This window comes from Somniosus microcephalus, chromosome 10 (genome assembly GCF_052327205.1).
Source record: "Somniosus microcephalus isolate GS21.2 chromosome 10, FLI_Smic_1.0, whole genome shotgun sequence".
In the NCBI taxonomy this organism is placed as follows: Eukaryota; Metazoa; Chordata; class Chondrichthyes; order Squaliformes; family Somniosidae; genus Somniosus; species Somniosus microcephalus.
The window spans coordinates 10,346,748-10,360,958 of NC_140996.1; the positions used below are offsets into that span (position 1 = coordinate 10,346,748).

Here is a 14,211-nt window from a genome sequence, read left to right on the forward strand (position 1 = left end):
ATCCTTCTCGGTACCCCTCCAATAACTGAATATCCTTCTCTGTACCCCTCCAACAACTGAATATCCTTCTCTGTACCCCTCCAATAACTGAATATCCTTCTCTGTACCCCTCCAACAACTGAATATCCTTCTCTGTACCCCTCCAACAACTGAATATCCTTCTCTGTACCCCCTCCAACAACTGAATATCCTTCTCTGTGCCCCTCCAACAACTGAATATCCTTCTCTGTACCCCCCCCAATAACTGAATATCCTTCTCTGTACCCCTCCAATAACTGAATATCCTTCTCTGTACCCCCCCAATAACTGAATATCCTTCTCTGTACCCCTCCAACAACTGAATATCCTTCTCTGTACCCCTCCAACAACTGAATATCCTTCTCTGTACCCCCTCCAACAATTGAATATCCTTCTCTGTACCCCCCCCAATAACTGAATATCCTTCTCTGTACCCCCTCCAACAACTGAATATCCTTCTCTGTACCCCTCCAACAACTGAATATCCTTCTGTGTACCCCCCCAATAACTGAATATCCTTCTGTGTACCCCCCAATAACTGAATATCCTTCTCTGTACCCCCTCCAACAACTGAATATCCTTCTCTGTACCCCCTCCAACAACTGAATATCCTTCTCTGTACCCCCTCCAACAACTGAATATCCTTCTCTGTACCCCCTCCAACAACTGAATATCCTTCTCTGTACCCCCTCCAACAACTGAATATCCTTCTCTGTACCCCCTCCAACAACTGAATATCCTTCTCTGTACCCCCTCCAACAACTGAATATCCTTCTCTGTACCCCCCCAATAACTGAATATCCTTCTCTGTACCCCTCCAACAATTGAATATCCTTCTCTGTACCCCCCCAATAACTGAATATCCTTCTCTGTACCCCTCCAACAACTGAATATCCTTCTCTGTACCCCTCCAACAACTGAATATCCTTCTCTGTACCCCCTCCAACAATTGAATATCCTTCTCTGTACCCCCCCCAATAACTGAATATCCTTCTCTGTACCCCCTCCAACAACTGAATATCCTTCTCTGTACCCCTCCAACAACTGAATATCCTTCTGTGTACCCCCCCAATAACTGAATATCCTTCTGTGTACCCCCCAATAACTGAATATCCTTCTCTGTACCCCCTCCAACAACTGAATATCCTTCTCTGTACCCCCTCCAACAACTGAATATCCTTCTCTGTACCCCCTCCAACAACTGAATATCCTTCTCTGTACCCCCTCCAACAACTGAATATCCTTCTCTGTACCCCCTCCAACAACTGAATATCCTTCTCTGTACCCCCTCCAACAACTGAATATCCTTCTCTGTACCCCCTCCAACAACTGAATATCCTTCTCTGTACCCCTCCAACAATTGAATATCCTTCTCTGTACCCCTCCAATAAGTGACTCTCCTTTTTTGAAATGGGGGACCAAAACTCCACACAGTACTCCAGATGTATTTATGTTAAATTTACTTTGCATTCCAGCATGAATTATTCATAGAATCATACCGCTCCGAAGGTGACCATTCGGCCCATCGTGGCTGCCTTTGAAAGAGCTTTCCAATTAGTCCCACTCCCGCTGCTCTTTCCCCGTAGCCCTTCAAATTTCTCCTTTTCAAGTATTTATCCAATCCCCTTTCGAAAGTTACTATTGAATCTGCTTCCACCGCCCTTTCAGGCAGCGCATTCCAGATCACAACAACTCGCTGCGTTAAAAAAAATTCTCCTCGTCTCACCCTTTGGTTCTTTTGCCAATTTCCTTAAACTGTGTCCTCTGGTTACTGACCCTCCTGCCAGTGGAAACAGTTTCTCCCTATTCATGCTGTCAAAAACCCTTCGTACTCTGTTCTTTATTCAAAATGTTTAGGAATGCAATTCCAGTCACTTGATCTATTCTCGAGGAGTGGTTGAGGCCAATAGCAGAGATACATTTAAGGGGAAACTCTATAAACACATGAGGGAGAAAGGAATAGAAGGACATGTTGATAGGATGCGATGAAGAGGGGTGGGAGGAAGCTCGTGTGGAGCACAAACACCGGCATGGACCAGTTGGGCCGAATGGCCTGTTTCCGTGCTGTAAATACCTTGTAATACTTTGACGTTTTGCCCTACCAGAGCCATTCTCGCAGCAGCTGATCGGCTGACGTGAAGTTGACGTATTCATGCGATCTGCTTTCCTCTCTAGGGCCAGCTGCTTGCCGACCACGGGCACAACCCGCTGATGAAAAAGGTTTTCGACGTTCTCCTCTGCTTTGTACAAATCAACCAGTCGGAAACCGCGCTGAAGTTCGTCTTTGCTGCTTTGAGGAACCTTGTCTACAAGGTACGAAAGTCACTTTATTTTTATTTTATTTTTTTGCCCCTCTCCTCTTAGTAAGGTGTTTAATTCTTGCTGTTCCAGAAGATTATCTGCGTTTGCGCAGAAACCCATTGCCGAGATATTTATTTTTCAGTTTCCATCCACGTTCTTCGAAGGCCGAGCCGATATGTGCGCCGCAATGTGCTATGAGATTTTAAAGTGTTGCAACTCGAAACTGAGCACAATCCGCAGTGACGCGTCTACACTCCTCTATTTCTTAATGAGGAACAATTTTGAGTGGACACGAAGAAAATCCTTTGTGAGAACTCACCTGCAGGTCAGTGCCATTGAAGAAACTGCCTGAACCGGCGGTGGAAGCAGATTCAATAGTAACTTTCGAAAGGGGAATGTGGATTTGGATTTGTACTTGAAAAAAAATTGCAGGGAGCGGGATTAATTGGATAGCTCTTTGTACTCCAAGGGTTAAATTACGAGGAGAGATTACACGAATTAGGGTTATATTCCCTGGAACTTAGAAGGTTAAGGGGTGATCTGATCGAAGTTTTCAAGATATTAAAGGGAACAGATAGGGTAGATAGAGAGAAACTATTTCCGCTGGTTGGGGAGTCTAGGCCTAGGGGGCAGAGTCTAAAAGTTAGAGCCAGACCTTTCAGGAGTGAAATTAGGAAACACGTCTACACACAAAGGGTGGTCGAAGTTTGGAACTCTCTTATGCAAACGGCAATTGATGCTAGATTGATAGATTTTTGTTAAGGGATATGGGCCAAAGGTGGGTAGATGGAGTTAGGTCGCAGATCAGCCATGATCTCAATGAATGGCGGGACAGGCTCGAGGGGCTGAATGGCCTCCTTCTGTGCTGTATGATTCTATGATAAAATAAGCTTAATTTCCCACTGTTAAATTGACTATTATACTTTCAGTAAATGACAATCAAATCCACAATTTCTACATTTTGGACATCTCCACAACAGGTTTTGCTGTAGCCGGGTATCTGACCGCCTCTGCCATTCGTTAGACTTGAACCCTTCAGTTCAGGATTTTTTTACCCACTAAGTTGCTTGAAAGCGCGAGCTGATAACGGCGCAGCAAGGAGTAACACGGGGCATCTGGGACCTGAGCGAGCAGGGAAAGCAACAGGGTATCTCCTCAACCAATGAGATTGAAGGAATGGGAAATAAACAGCGGAAGGAGGGTGAATTAAAGGGGGTGAATTCAATGTCAAATCAGGTACAGAAAAAGAAAGACTTGCATTTCTACAGCGCCTTTCACGACCACCGGACGTCTCAAAGCGCTTTACAGCCAATGAAGTACTTTTGAAGTGTAGTCACTGCTGTAATGTAGGAAACGCGGCAGCCAATTTGCGCACAGCAAGTTCCCACAAACAGCAATGTGACAATGACCAGATAACCTGTTTTTTATGTTATGTTGGTTGAGGGATAAATATTGGCCCCAGGACACCGGGGGATAACTCCCCTGCTCTTCTTCAAAATAGTGGCCATGGGATCTTTTACGTCCACCTGAGAGAGCAGACGGGACCTCGGTTTAACGTCTCATCCGAAAGACGGCACCTCTGACAGTGCAGCACTTCCTCAGTACTGCATTGGGAGTGTCAGCCTGGATTATGTGCTCAAGTCCCTGTAGTGGGACTGGAACCCACAACCTTCTGACTCAGAGACGAGAGTGCGACCCACTGAGCCACAGCTGACATCATGAAAGAGAAATAAAGAGATGGAAAGAATGATTGGATAGAGAGAGAAAGAAAAAAAACGATACAGAAAGGAAAAGTAACTAAATAAAATTAAAATTTTACATTTTTAAAATCTCCCAGAAAAATTCAAAACCTAATGGGATGAGACTCCACACTTGAAATCGTTTATTTTCGGTGCCAAAGAGGTTAATTGGCAGTCATTAACATTAATCATGTTGTTAAGAGGCTCTTGTAATGACGAGACTTGACTTTCTGTGGCGAGTTTAATGTGCAAATACAGCAAGTTCCTTCAAAATATTCAGCGGGGCTACAGAATACCGCGGCCGAGAAATTCGCCTCCGGCGGTGGCGCAGTACGGGCCGTATCGGATCGGCGGCCCGTTACACACACCGCCTCCGGCTCAGTTCCGTTGACGGGCAGCCGATCCCGATCCGATCCCGCCTGTTCTTCGTCACTGCTCGAGACCAATTTCTGGGCCCATGTGTTGATTTAGTTCAGGAGGAGATGGTGAAACTTTTCAGAAACTCAATACAAATAAATGAATCTTTAAACCTCTTGTTATAACATCTGCAGCAAATGTCAGGGTGCGGTAGCATAGCGGTTAGGGTACTGGACTAGTAATTCAAATCCCACCACGGCAGCTGGGGAATTTAAATTCGATTAAATAAATCTGGAATAAAAAGCACTTCGTTTTACACTTTGCAATATCCAACTATTCGAGGGGTACGGTCGCATAGTGGTTATGTTACTGGGCTAGTAATCCAAAAGTTCAAACCGCACCACTGGGGGAATTTAAATTCAGTTAATTAAATAAATCTGGAATAAAAAGCTAGTATCAGTAATGGTGACCATGAAACTACCGGATTGTCGTAAAAACTAATGTCCTTTTAGGGAAGGAAATCTACTGTCCTTACCCGGTCTGGCCGATATGTGAGTCCAGACCCACAGCAATGTGGTTGACTCTTAACTGCCCTCTGAAATGGCCGAGCGAGACACTCAGTTGTACCAAACCAACTACGACAAAGTCAGCACTGTGGGAGTACCTTCACCGGACGGACCGCAGCGATTCAAGAAGGCAGCTCACCGCCACCTTCTCGAGGGCAACTAGCGATGGGCAATAAATGCTGGCCCTTGCCAGCGACGCCCACAAATAAAATACAATCAGACTTTTGTAAAATTGGTAGTGACCGTTCAAACAAATTATGTTGACCAGAAAATGTTTTGCACTTTCACTCTCAATACTGCCAGAAGTAACGTGTTGGATTTAAATAACACAAGTCTTGGAGCAATTCCAGTACAACAGTGAGAAAGCGGAACCCACTGCCACATGGAATGATTGAGACGGATTGCGTAGATGCATTTAAAAGAAAAACTTGCAATTATATAACACCTTTCGCGACCTCAGGACGTCCCAAAGCGTTTTACAGCCAATGAAGTACTTTTGAAGTGGAGTCACTGTTGTAATGGAGGAAACGCGGCAGCCAATTTGCGCACAGCAAGCTCCCACAGACAGCAATGTGATGATGACCAGATCATCTGTTTTAGTGATGTTGGTTGAGGGATCAAATATTGGTCCCAGGACACCGGGGAGAACTCCCCTGTTATACTCCCCATTTAAAGGGCGAGCTAGATAAACACACGAGGGCAAAAGCAATAGAAGGAGATGCTGCTAAGGCGGGAGGAGGCTCGTGTGGAGCGTAAACACTGGCATCGACCAGATGGGCCGAATGGCCTGTTTCTGTGCTGCAAACTCTATGCAATAAGAGCGTTGGAAAATAGCTTTGTGTCTTTTTTTTTGTTTGAGATCTAAGTGGTTGTATTGGTTTCTGCAGGTGATCATCGCAGTAAGCCAATTAATAGCAGATGTGGTTGGAATTGGAGGGACAAGATTCCAGCAATCACTGGCTATTATTAACAATTGTGCCAATAGTGACAAAGCTGTTAAGGTGAGCAGCCTATGATTGTTTAATTGTTCGATCGATGATCAATTGTTGCCTTTTTTTCCATGTGTGTGTATTCCTGCAGCACACTCTTTTTCTTCTAAGGCTCTGGGCGCTGACTCTTGCTGTGGTCGGTTCCCATTGGCACCAAGTGTCTTCCTATACCCAGGTCGCCATTCAGTGGGTGCGAGCTCTCTACCACCCAGAGTGTGTACCATCTACAAGAAGCACTGCAGCAACTCGCCAAGGCTCCTTCGGCAGCACCTCCCAAACCCGCGACCTCTTCCACCTAGAAGGACAAGGGCAGCAGGCGCATGGGAACACCACCACCTCCAAGTTCCCCTCCGAGTTGCACACCATTCTGACTTGGAGATACATCGGCTGTCCCTTCATCGTCGCTGGGTTGAAATCCTGGAACTCCCTCCCTAACAGCACTGTGGGAGCACCTTCACCACACGGACTGCAGCAGTTCAAGAAGGCGGCTCACCACCACCTTCTCTAGGGGAACTGGGGATGGGCAATAAATGTCAACCTTGCCAGCGATGCCCACATCCCAGGAACAAATAATATTTTTTAAAAGAGCCGAGACTGGAGCTCAGTCCCGTCCTGGCCCCACCCCCAACACATGCACTTTGCAGCAAGACCCAATGAACGGCGATCAGGGGAAACAATGCTGGCTGATTTTGTTTTTATTGCACAATTACCCCCCAACCCCAACCAGAAAAAGTCTCTGGGGTCCTGAGGTCAATTGCAGTCACTATTATTTCAGTATCGATCGAGCAAAATGCACCGTTCATTTTTGTCCGATCAATGACTCGTTGTAAATGTCCTCTTTTGCCACACTCGCTTGTTGTATTCATTGAACGTTGAATGAGGAATCTTAATATTCTTCTGGGCTTCCATTGCTGTTAGTGTACAGACACTTGGACGTGCAGTCCCCAACACTTGTGCCCTTTCTGCTTATCCAGGACACTCGCCTGTGCTGGGCAAACGGTGACTGCTGCCAACAAACAAACCGGAAGCTGCCCAGAAGCATTCTGCGCATAAATGTTAACGTTAACCAATTCAACTTGTAATTTTTATTTTCTGCAGTTCGGCCGCAGCGCTCTCTCATCCCCTCCCCTCCCCTCCTCTCTCTCTCTCTCTCTCTCACCAATCTGTGGGAAGTCCGCCGAGAACAACCAAAAACCCACTGGAACGGCGCAGGCCCAACTACTTTATTTCGTTGGCAGCAGCCCCGCCCTTGGGCAAATGGCGCTGACCCTTTGACATCACCCTGGTGCCAATTACAAACCGTATTAAACGGGCCGACTATTTCAGGCAACTCAGCACTTACCAACTTTTTAAAAGCTGATTTTGTTATGGCTGCATCTTGCTTTGCAGCATTAACAGTGAGACAGGCTGGGCCAGAGAGAGCGAGACAGGCCGAATCAAAGAGAGAGAGAGAGAGACAGGGCCAGAGAGAGAGAAAAACAGGCCAGGCCAGAGAGTGAGAAAAACAGGCCAGGCCAGAGAGAGAGAGAGGTCGGGCCAGAGAGAGAGAGAGAGTCAGGTCAGGCCAGAGAGAGAGAGAGAGACAGAGACAGGCCAGAGACAGAGACAGGCCAGAGAGAGAGAGAGACAGGACAGGCCAGAGAGAGAGACAGAGACAGGCCAGAGAGAGAGAGACAGGACAGGCCAGAGAGACAGACAGAGACAGGCCAGAGAGAGAGAGAGAGAGACAGGACAGGCCAGAGAGAGAGACAGAGACAGGCCAGAGAGAGAGAGAGAGAGAGAGAGACAGAGACAGGCCCGAGAGACAGAGACAGGCCAGAGAGAGAGAGAGACAGGTCAGGCCAGAGAGAGAGACAGAGACAGGCCAGAGAGAGAGAGAGAGAGAGACAGGTCAGGCCAGAGAGAGAGAGACAGGCCAGAGAGAGAGAGCGAGAGAGAGACAGGCCAGAGAGAGAGAGAGAGAGAGACAGGCCAGAGAGAGAGAGAGAGAGAGACAGGCCAGAGAGAGAGAGACAGGACAGGCCAGAGAGAGAGAGAGACATTGCACTCTATGGCAGTGAGGTGTGGGGTCCGCTAACACAACAAGAATTCGCAAAATGGGACAAACACCCATGGTAAAGGATAGCAAACTGAGAAAAACTTTGACAATGTACAGACTTAGTGAACATAACCTGGCGATCGAAAAAGGTAGACACAGACAGACCCGGCTACCAAGAGAGGACAGGATATGCTCTTACTGCAGTCAGGGAGTGGTGGAGACAGAGATGCACTTCCTCACAGCTTGTAGAAAATATCAGGGCATAAGGGAGAATTTCTACCCAAAATTCACAAAAATATGCCCAGAATTCAGAAATTTGAATGACGACCAAAAACTCCCATACCTACTAGGGGAAGAGAGAAATTGTGTAACACTAGCGGCACACTATGTTACAGCTCGCCATAAACAGAGGGACAACCACTAAAGATAAGAAAAGAGTATATATAAATTATATGAAAGTATATTTATACACTCAGGGATATATCTGTTTATACACTGTATGGATAGATCTGTATTTTTGTGAACAAACATGAATGTTTTCCGATGCTTTGGCAACATAAGATGTAACTTGTCATGCCAATAAAGCGATTTGAATTGAATTGAGAGCCAGGCCAGAGAGAGAGAGAGAGAGAGACAGGACAGGCCAGAGAGAGAGAGAGAGACAGGACAGGCCAGAGAGAGAGACAGGACAGGCCAGAGAGAGAGAGAGACATTGCACTCTATGGCAGTGAGGTGTGGGGACCGCTAACACAACAAGAATTCGCAAAATGGGACAAACACCCAATTGAGATCCTGCATGCAGAATTCTGTAAAAGTATCCTCCGGACTCCGAGGAAAACCACAAACAATGCATGCAGGGCAGAACTAGGCCAATATCCACTACTAATTAATATCCAAAAACGAGCCATCAAATTTTGGAAACACCTAAAAATGAGCAACCCCCACTGCTATCATTACGAAGCCTTGAAATGCCAAGAGATGATCATAGAGAAGAGTCCCCTCAGTCAACTAGTCCTGGGACTCAGTGAAGTAACTACCAACACTAAGAATAATAACCAGCCCCAGGACAGTGACAGCCTAGCACAGAGAATTCGACCCAACACAATTATCACTAAACAAAAGGAAAAATATTTGACCTATTGGACAGAAACGACAAAAACCCAAAACAAACTTGATTGCTATTTGGCCCTAAACAGACAATACACCATGGCTGAATACCTGACCATGGTAAAGGATAGCAAACTGAGAAAAGCCTTGACAAGTACAGACTTAGTGAGCATAGCCTAGCCATCGAAAAAGGCAGACGCAGGCAGACCTGGCTGCCAAGAGAGGACAGGATATGCTCTCACTGCAGTCAGGGAGTGGTGGAGACAGAGATGCACTTCCTCACAACTTGCGGAAACTATCAGGACATAAGGGAGAATTTCTACCCAAAATTCACAAAAATATGCCCTGAATTCAAAAATTTGAATGACCTCCAAAAACTCCCATATCTATTGGGGGAACAGAGAAAATGTGTAACTATAGCGGCAAACTATGTTACAGCTTGCCACAAGCAGAGGGACAACCAGTGACACATTAAATCTAAGAAAAGATTATATGTATATTATATGTGTGTATATCTATGTATACATGGGTATACTTGTCTATACACTGTATGTCTAGATCGGTGTTTATATGGTCAATCATACATGTATTTCTGTGCTTTGGCAACATAAGATGTATCTTGTCATGCCAATAAAGCAATTTGAATTGACAGGACAGGCCAGAGAGAGAGAGAGAGACAGGCCAGAGAGAGAGACAGGACAGGCCAGAGAGAGAGAGACAGAGACAGGCCAGAGAGAGAGAGACAGGCCAGAGAGAGAGACAGAGACAGGCCAGAGAGAGAGAGAGACAGAGACAGGCCAGAGAGAGAGGGACAGGCCAGAGAGAGAGACAGAGACAGGCCAGAGAGAGAGAGAGACAGAGACAGGCCAGAGAGAGACAGAGACAGAGACAGGCCAGAGAGAGAGAGAGAGAGACAGAGACAGGCCAGAGAGAGAGAGAGAGAGACAGAGACAGGCCAGAGAGAGAGAGAGACAGGCCAGAGAGAGAGAGAGAGACAGGCCAGAGAGAGACAGGCCAGAGAGAGAGAGAGGCCAGAGAGAGAGAGACAGGCCAGAGAGAGAGAGAGAGAGAGAGAGACAGGCCAGAGAGAGAGACAGAGACAGGCCAGAGAGAGAGAGAGAGAGAGAGAGACAGGCCAGAGAGAGAGAGACAGAGACAGGCCAGAGAGAGAGAGAGAGAGACAGGTCGGGCCAGAGAGAGAGAGACAGAGACAGGCCAGAGAGAGAGAGAGAGAGAGACAGGCCAGAGAGAGAGAGAGAGACAGGCCAGAGAGAGAGAGAGAGACAGGCCAGAGAGAGAGAGAGAGAGACAGGCCAGAGAGAGAGAGAGAGAGAGAGACAGGCCAGAGAGAGAGAGAGAGACAGGCCAGAGAGAGAGAGAGAGAGACAGGCCAGAGAGAGAGAGAGAGAGACAGGCCAGAGAGAGAGAGGCAGTGAATGCACTAAAAGAAAAAGCCCGAAGAGCCCTATATGCAATAAAAAGAAAATTCTACAACATCCAAATCCCAATCAAAATCTGGCTCAAAATATTTGACAGCATAATCCTGCCCATTGCACTGTACGGTAGTGAAGTATGGGGCCCGCTAAATCACCAAAGCTACACTAAATGGGAAAAACATACAATAGAAGCCCTACATGCAGAATTCTGCCGAAGCATCCTTCGCACCCAAAGGAAAACGCCAACAAATGCATGCAGAGCCGAACTAGGCAGATACCCACTGATAATAAACATCCAAAAACGAGCACTAAACTTCCTAAATCACCTCAAATCTAGCTCCCCAGACACCCTTCATTTCAAAGCCTTTCAGACCCAAGAGCTAAACCCAGAAAAGAGTCCCCTGAGTCAGCTGCTACGGAAACTAAGTACTCAGCCGGACCCTGACCAGCCCCAGACCAACACAGCCGCCCAAACACCAATCCGAGTGAACCAAATCATTAAAAAATGCAAAGAAACCTACCTGGAACATTGGAACAAAATAACCGAAAGCCAAAGCAGATTAGAATGTTACCGGGCCCTAAAAAGAGAATATAAACTGGCAGACTACCTCACGACCATCAGAGACACAAAACAGAGACAGACCCTCACCAGGTACAGACTAAGCGACCACCAACTGGAAATTGAAAAAGGCAGATACAAGAAATCCTGGCAGCCTAGAGAGAATAGAATATGCGATCAATGTCTGGCTGGCGAGGTTGAAACAGAAATGCATTTCCTCCTAAAATGCGAAAAATTCAACACATCAAGAAACATATTATTCAACAAGCTAAGCCAAACAACCCCAGATTTCAAGGAATTGGATGATCTGTCAAAATTGAGATTAGTCCTAGGAGAAGGAGACAGACCATACCTTGGGGCCAAATATGTAACAACATGTCACAACCTGAGGACTGTTTAAAATTAAGACTGTTTAAAATTAATATTGAACGTACCAAATGAAGTACAAAGACTGTTTAAAATTAATATTGTTTAAAAGTAATATTGTATGTACCCAACAAATGTCAAATCGATTGACACCTACAGAATGTTGGAAAACTGTACCTTTTTGCTATGTAAGCTTTGGCAATATGGTTCTCTGTAAACTTTCATGCCAATAAAGCATTTTAATTGGAATTGGAATTGGAGAGACAGGCCAGAGAGAGAGAGAGACAGAGACAGGCCAGAGAGAGCGAGAGAGATAGGACAGGCCAGAGAGAGAGAGAGAGACAGGCCAGAGAGAGAGAGAGACACACACAGGGCCAGAGAGAGAGGGCCAGACCAGAGAGAAAGAGTGAGAAACAGGGCCAGAGAGAGTGAGAAACAGGGCCAGAGAGAGAGAGAGAGAGAGTGAGACAGGGCCAGAGAGAGACAGGGCCAGAGAGGGAGAGAGAGTGAGACAGGCCGGGCCAGAGTGAAGCACAAATAGAATCCAGACAAGGTAGCAGAGGTTGAAGCTGCCCAAAGTCTCCACTGCCTCCTGTTGTTGTTAACAGTGCCAACAGCTGATGGGGGCTCCAGGCAGCTGCAATCAGCTGTTCTCACTGTTAACTACGGGAGGCAGTTCGAAAGTGCAGCCCCGCCACCTTCAGTCACCCACCCCCATCCCCGGGGCCTCAAACCCCCGCCAGCCCTTCTCGTCAGCTTGTTGAACCCCCACCTCTAAAAAGGAAGTCCTTGATTGCACCGGCCACCGCGTATAGCGGGCGAAACGCGGTGCGGGCGATATTTATATATTTACCTAAAAGAGGAGACTTGGTAAAACTATGTGACAAAGTGATGTTCCAAGTGTCTCTTCCATTGCAGGCCACTGGATTCCCTTCCGAGGTTAAAGACTTAACGAAGCGTATTCGCACAGTACTGATGGCGACGGCCCAAATGAAAGAGCACGACAATGACCCGGAAATGCTTGTGGATCTTCAATACAGCCTGGCAAAGTCCTACGCCAGCACTCCGGAGCTGAGGAAAACCTGGCTGGACAGCATGGCGAAAATCCACGTCAAAAATGGCGATCTATCCGAGGTAATTTAACAAGACCATCGTTCTCTTGTTTGAAGTCTTGCATTTCTGTAGCGTCTTTCACAACCTCTGGACGTCCCAACGCACTTTATAGCCAATGAAGTACTTTTGAAGTGATGAAGTTCAGGAAACGCGGCAGCCAATTTGCGCACAGCAAGCTCCCACAAACAGCAACGTGATAATGACCGGATAATCTTTTTTTAGTATTGTTGATTGAAGGAGGATAAATATTGGCCCAGGACACCGGGGATAACCCTTCTTCAAAATAGTGGCCATGGGATCATTTACATCCACCTGAGAGGACAGACAGGGCCTCGGTTATCTAAAAGACGGCGCCTCAGACAGTGCAGCACTCCCTCAGTACTGCCCCGCCGACAGTGCGGCGCTCCCTCAGTACTGCCCCTCTGACAGTGCGGCGCTCCCTCAGTACTGCCCCTCCGACAGTGCGGCACTCCCTCAGTACTGCCCCTCCGACAGTGCGGCACTCCCTCAGTACTGCCCCTCCGACAGTGCGGCGCTCCCTCAGTACTGCCCCTCCGACAGTGCGGCACTCCCTCAGTACTGCCCCTCCGACAGTGCGGCGCTCCCTCAGTACTGCCCCTCCGACAGTGCGGCACTCCCTCCGTACTGCCCCTCCGACAGTGCGGCACTCCCTCCGTACTGCCCCTCCGACAGTGTGGCGCTCCCTCAGTTCTGCCCCTCCAACAGTGCGGCGCTCCCTCCGTACTGCCCCTCCGACAGTGCGGCACTCCCTCCGTACTGCCCCTCTGACGGTGCGGCGCTCCCTCACTTCTGCCCCTCCGACAGTGCGGCGAGGGAGTGATATGCCGGGGTGGGGGCGGGGGTGCGAGTGGAAATAGAGATGGGACTCCTGTCTAAAAAGAAAGACTTGCATTTCTATAGCGCCATTCATAACAGCAATGTGATAATGGCCAGATAATCTGTTTTTTAGTGATGTTGGTTGAGGGATAAATATTAGCCCAGGACACCGGGGCGAACTCCCCTGCTCTTCTTTTGAAATAGTGCCGTGGGATCTTTTACGTCCACCTGAGAGAGCAGACAGGGCCTCGGTTTAACGTCTCATCCAACAGATGGCTCCTTTGACAGTACAGCACTCCCTCAGCACTGCACTGGGAGTCTCGGCCTAGATTTTTGTGCTCAAGTCTCTGGAGTGGGACTTGAACCCACAACCTTCTGACTCATAGGCGAAGGTGCTGCCCACTGAGCCACTGATGCTGTTCTATCGCAGCTTGTTTCACACGGTCACAAACTACTTTAATAACCTGCTTAAGTTTGCAGATTTGAGCTTTCCAGCCTAACTGTGCAGTAAATTCCCATTAGCTCATCGACAAAGTATGACAGAAAATCGTGCAACACAGAGGCTGTGGCGTTTAAAGGGGGTCGGCGGGAATGGTGCGCGCGAGCCTCAAGATGCGCGGTACCCGCGGGGAGTCCTTTGATGCAGAGGGGCATGGCCGATCGTCATTTGCATGAACGTTCCCGGGGTCCTGTGGGAACAGTCATCGAGGTCCTTCATCTCCAGCGAGCTACCTGGGGTCGCCCTGCCGCTATCTGCAGCTCGCCGATTTGATGCTGATGAGGGC

The 14,211-nt window shown here is 47.6% G+C and overlaps 1 protein-coding gene across 8 annotated transcripts in view; it reads left to right on the forward strand.

Moving 5' to 3' along the window:
- Nucleotides 1-14,211, forward strand: part of LOC147111436 (dedicator of cytokinesis protein 9-like) — a 499,826-nt gene that overhangs the window by 425,252 nt on the left and 60,363 nt on the right. For all 8 annotated transcript variants that reach the window (XM_085998427.1, XM_085998430.1, XM_085998428.1 and 5 more), the window contains exons 40-43: nucleotides 2,194-2,331; nucleotides 2,462-2,644; nucleotides 5,869-5,982; nucleotides 12,395-12,610. In XM_085998427.1, coding sequence (XP_085854553.1) covers nucleotides 2,194-2,331; nucleotides 2,462-2,644; nucleotides 5,869-5,982; nucleotides 12,395-12,610 — 651 coding nt within the window. The remainder of the gene's footprint in view (nucleotides 1-2,193; nucleotides 2,332-2,461; nucleotides 2,645-5,868; nucleotides 5,983-12,394; nucleotides 12,611-14,211) is intronic.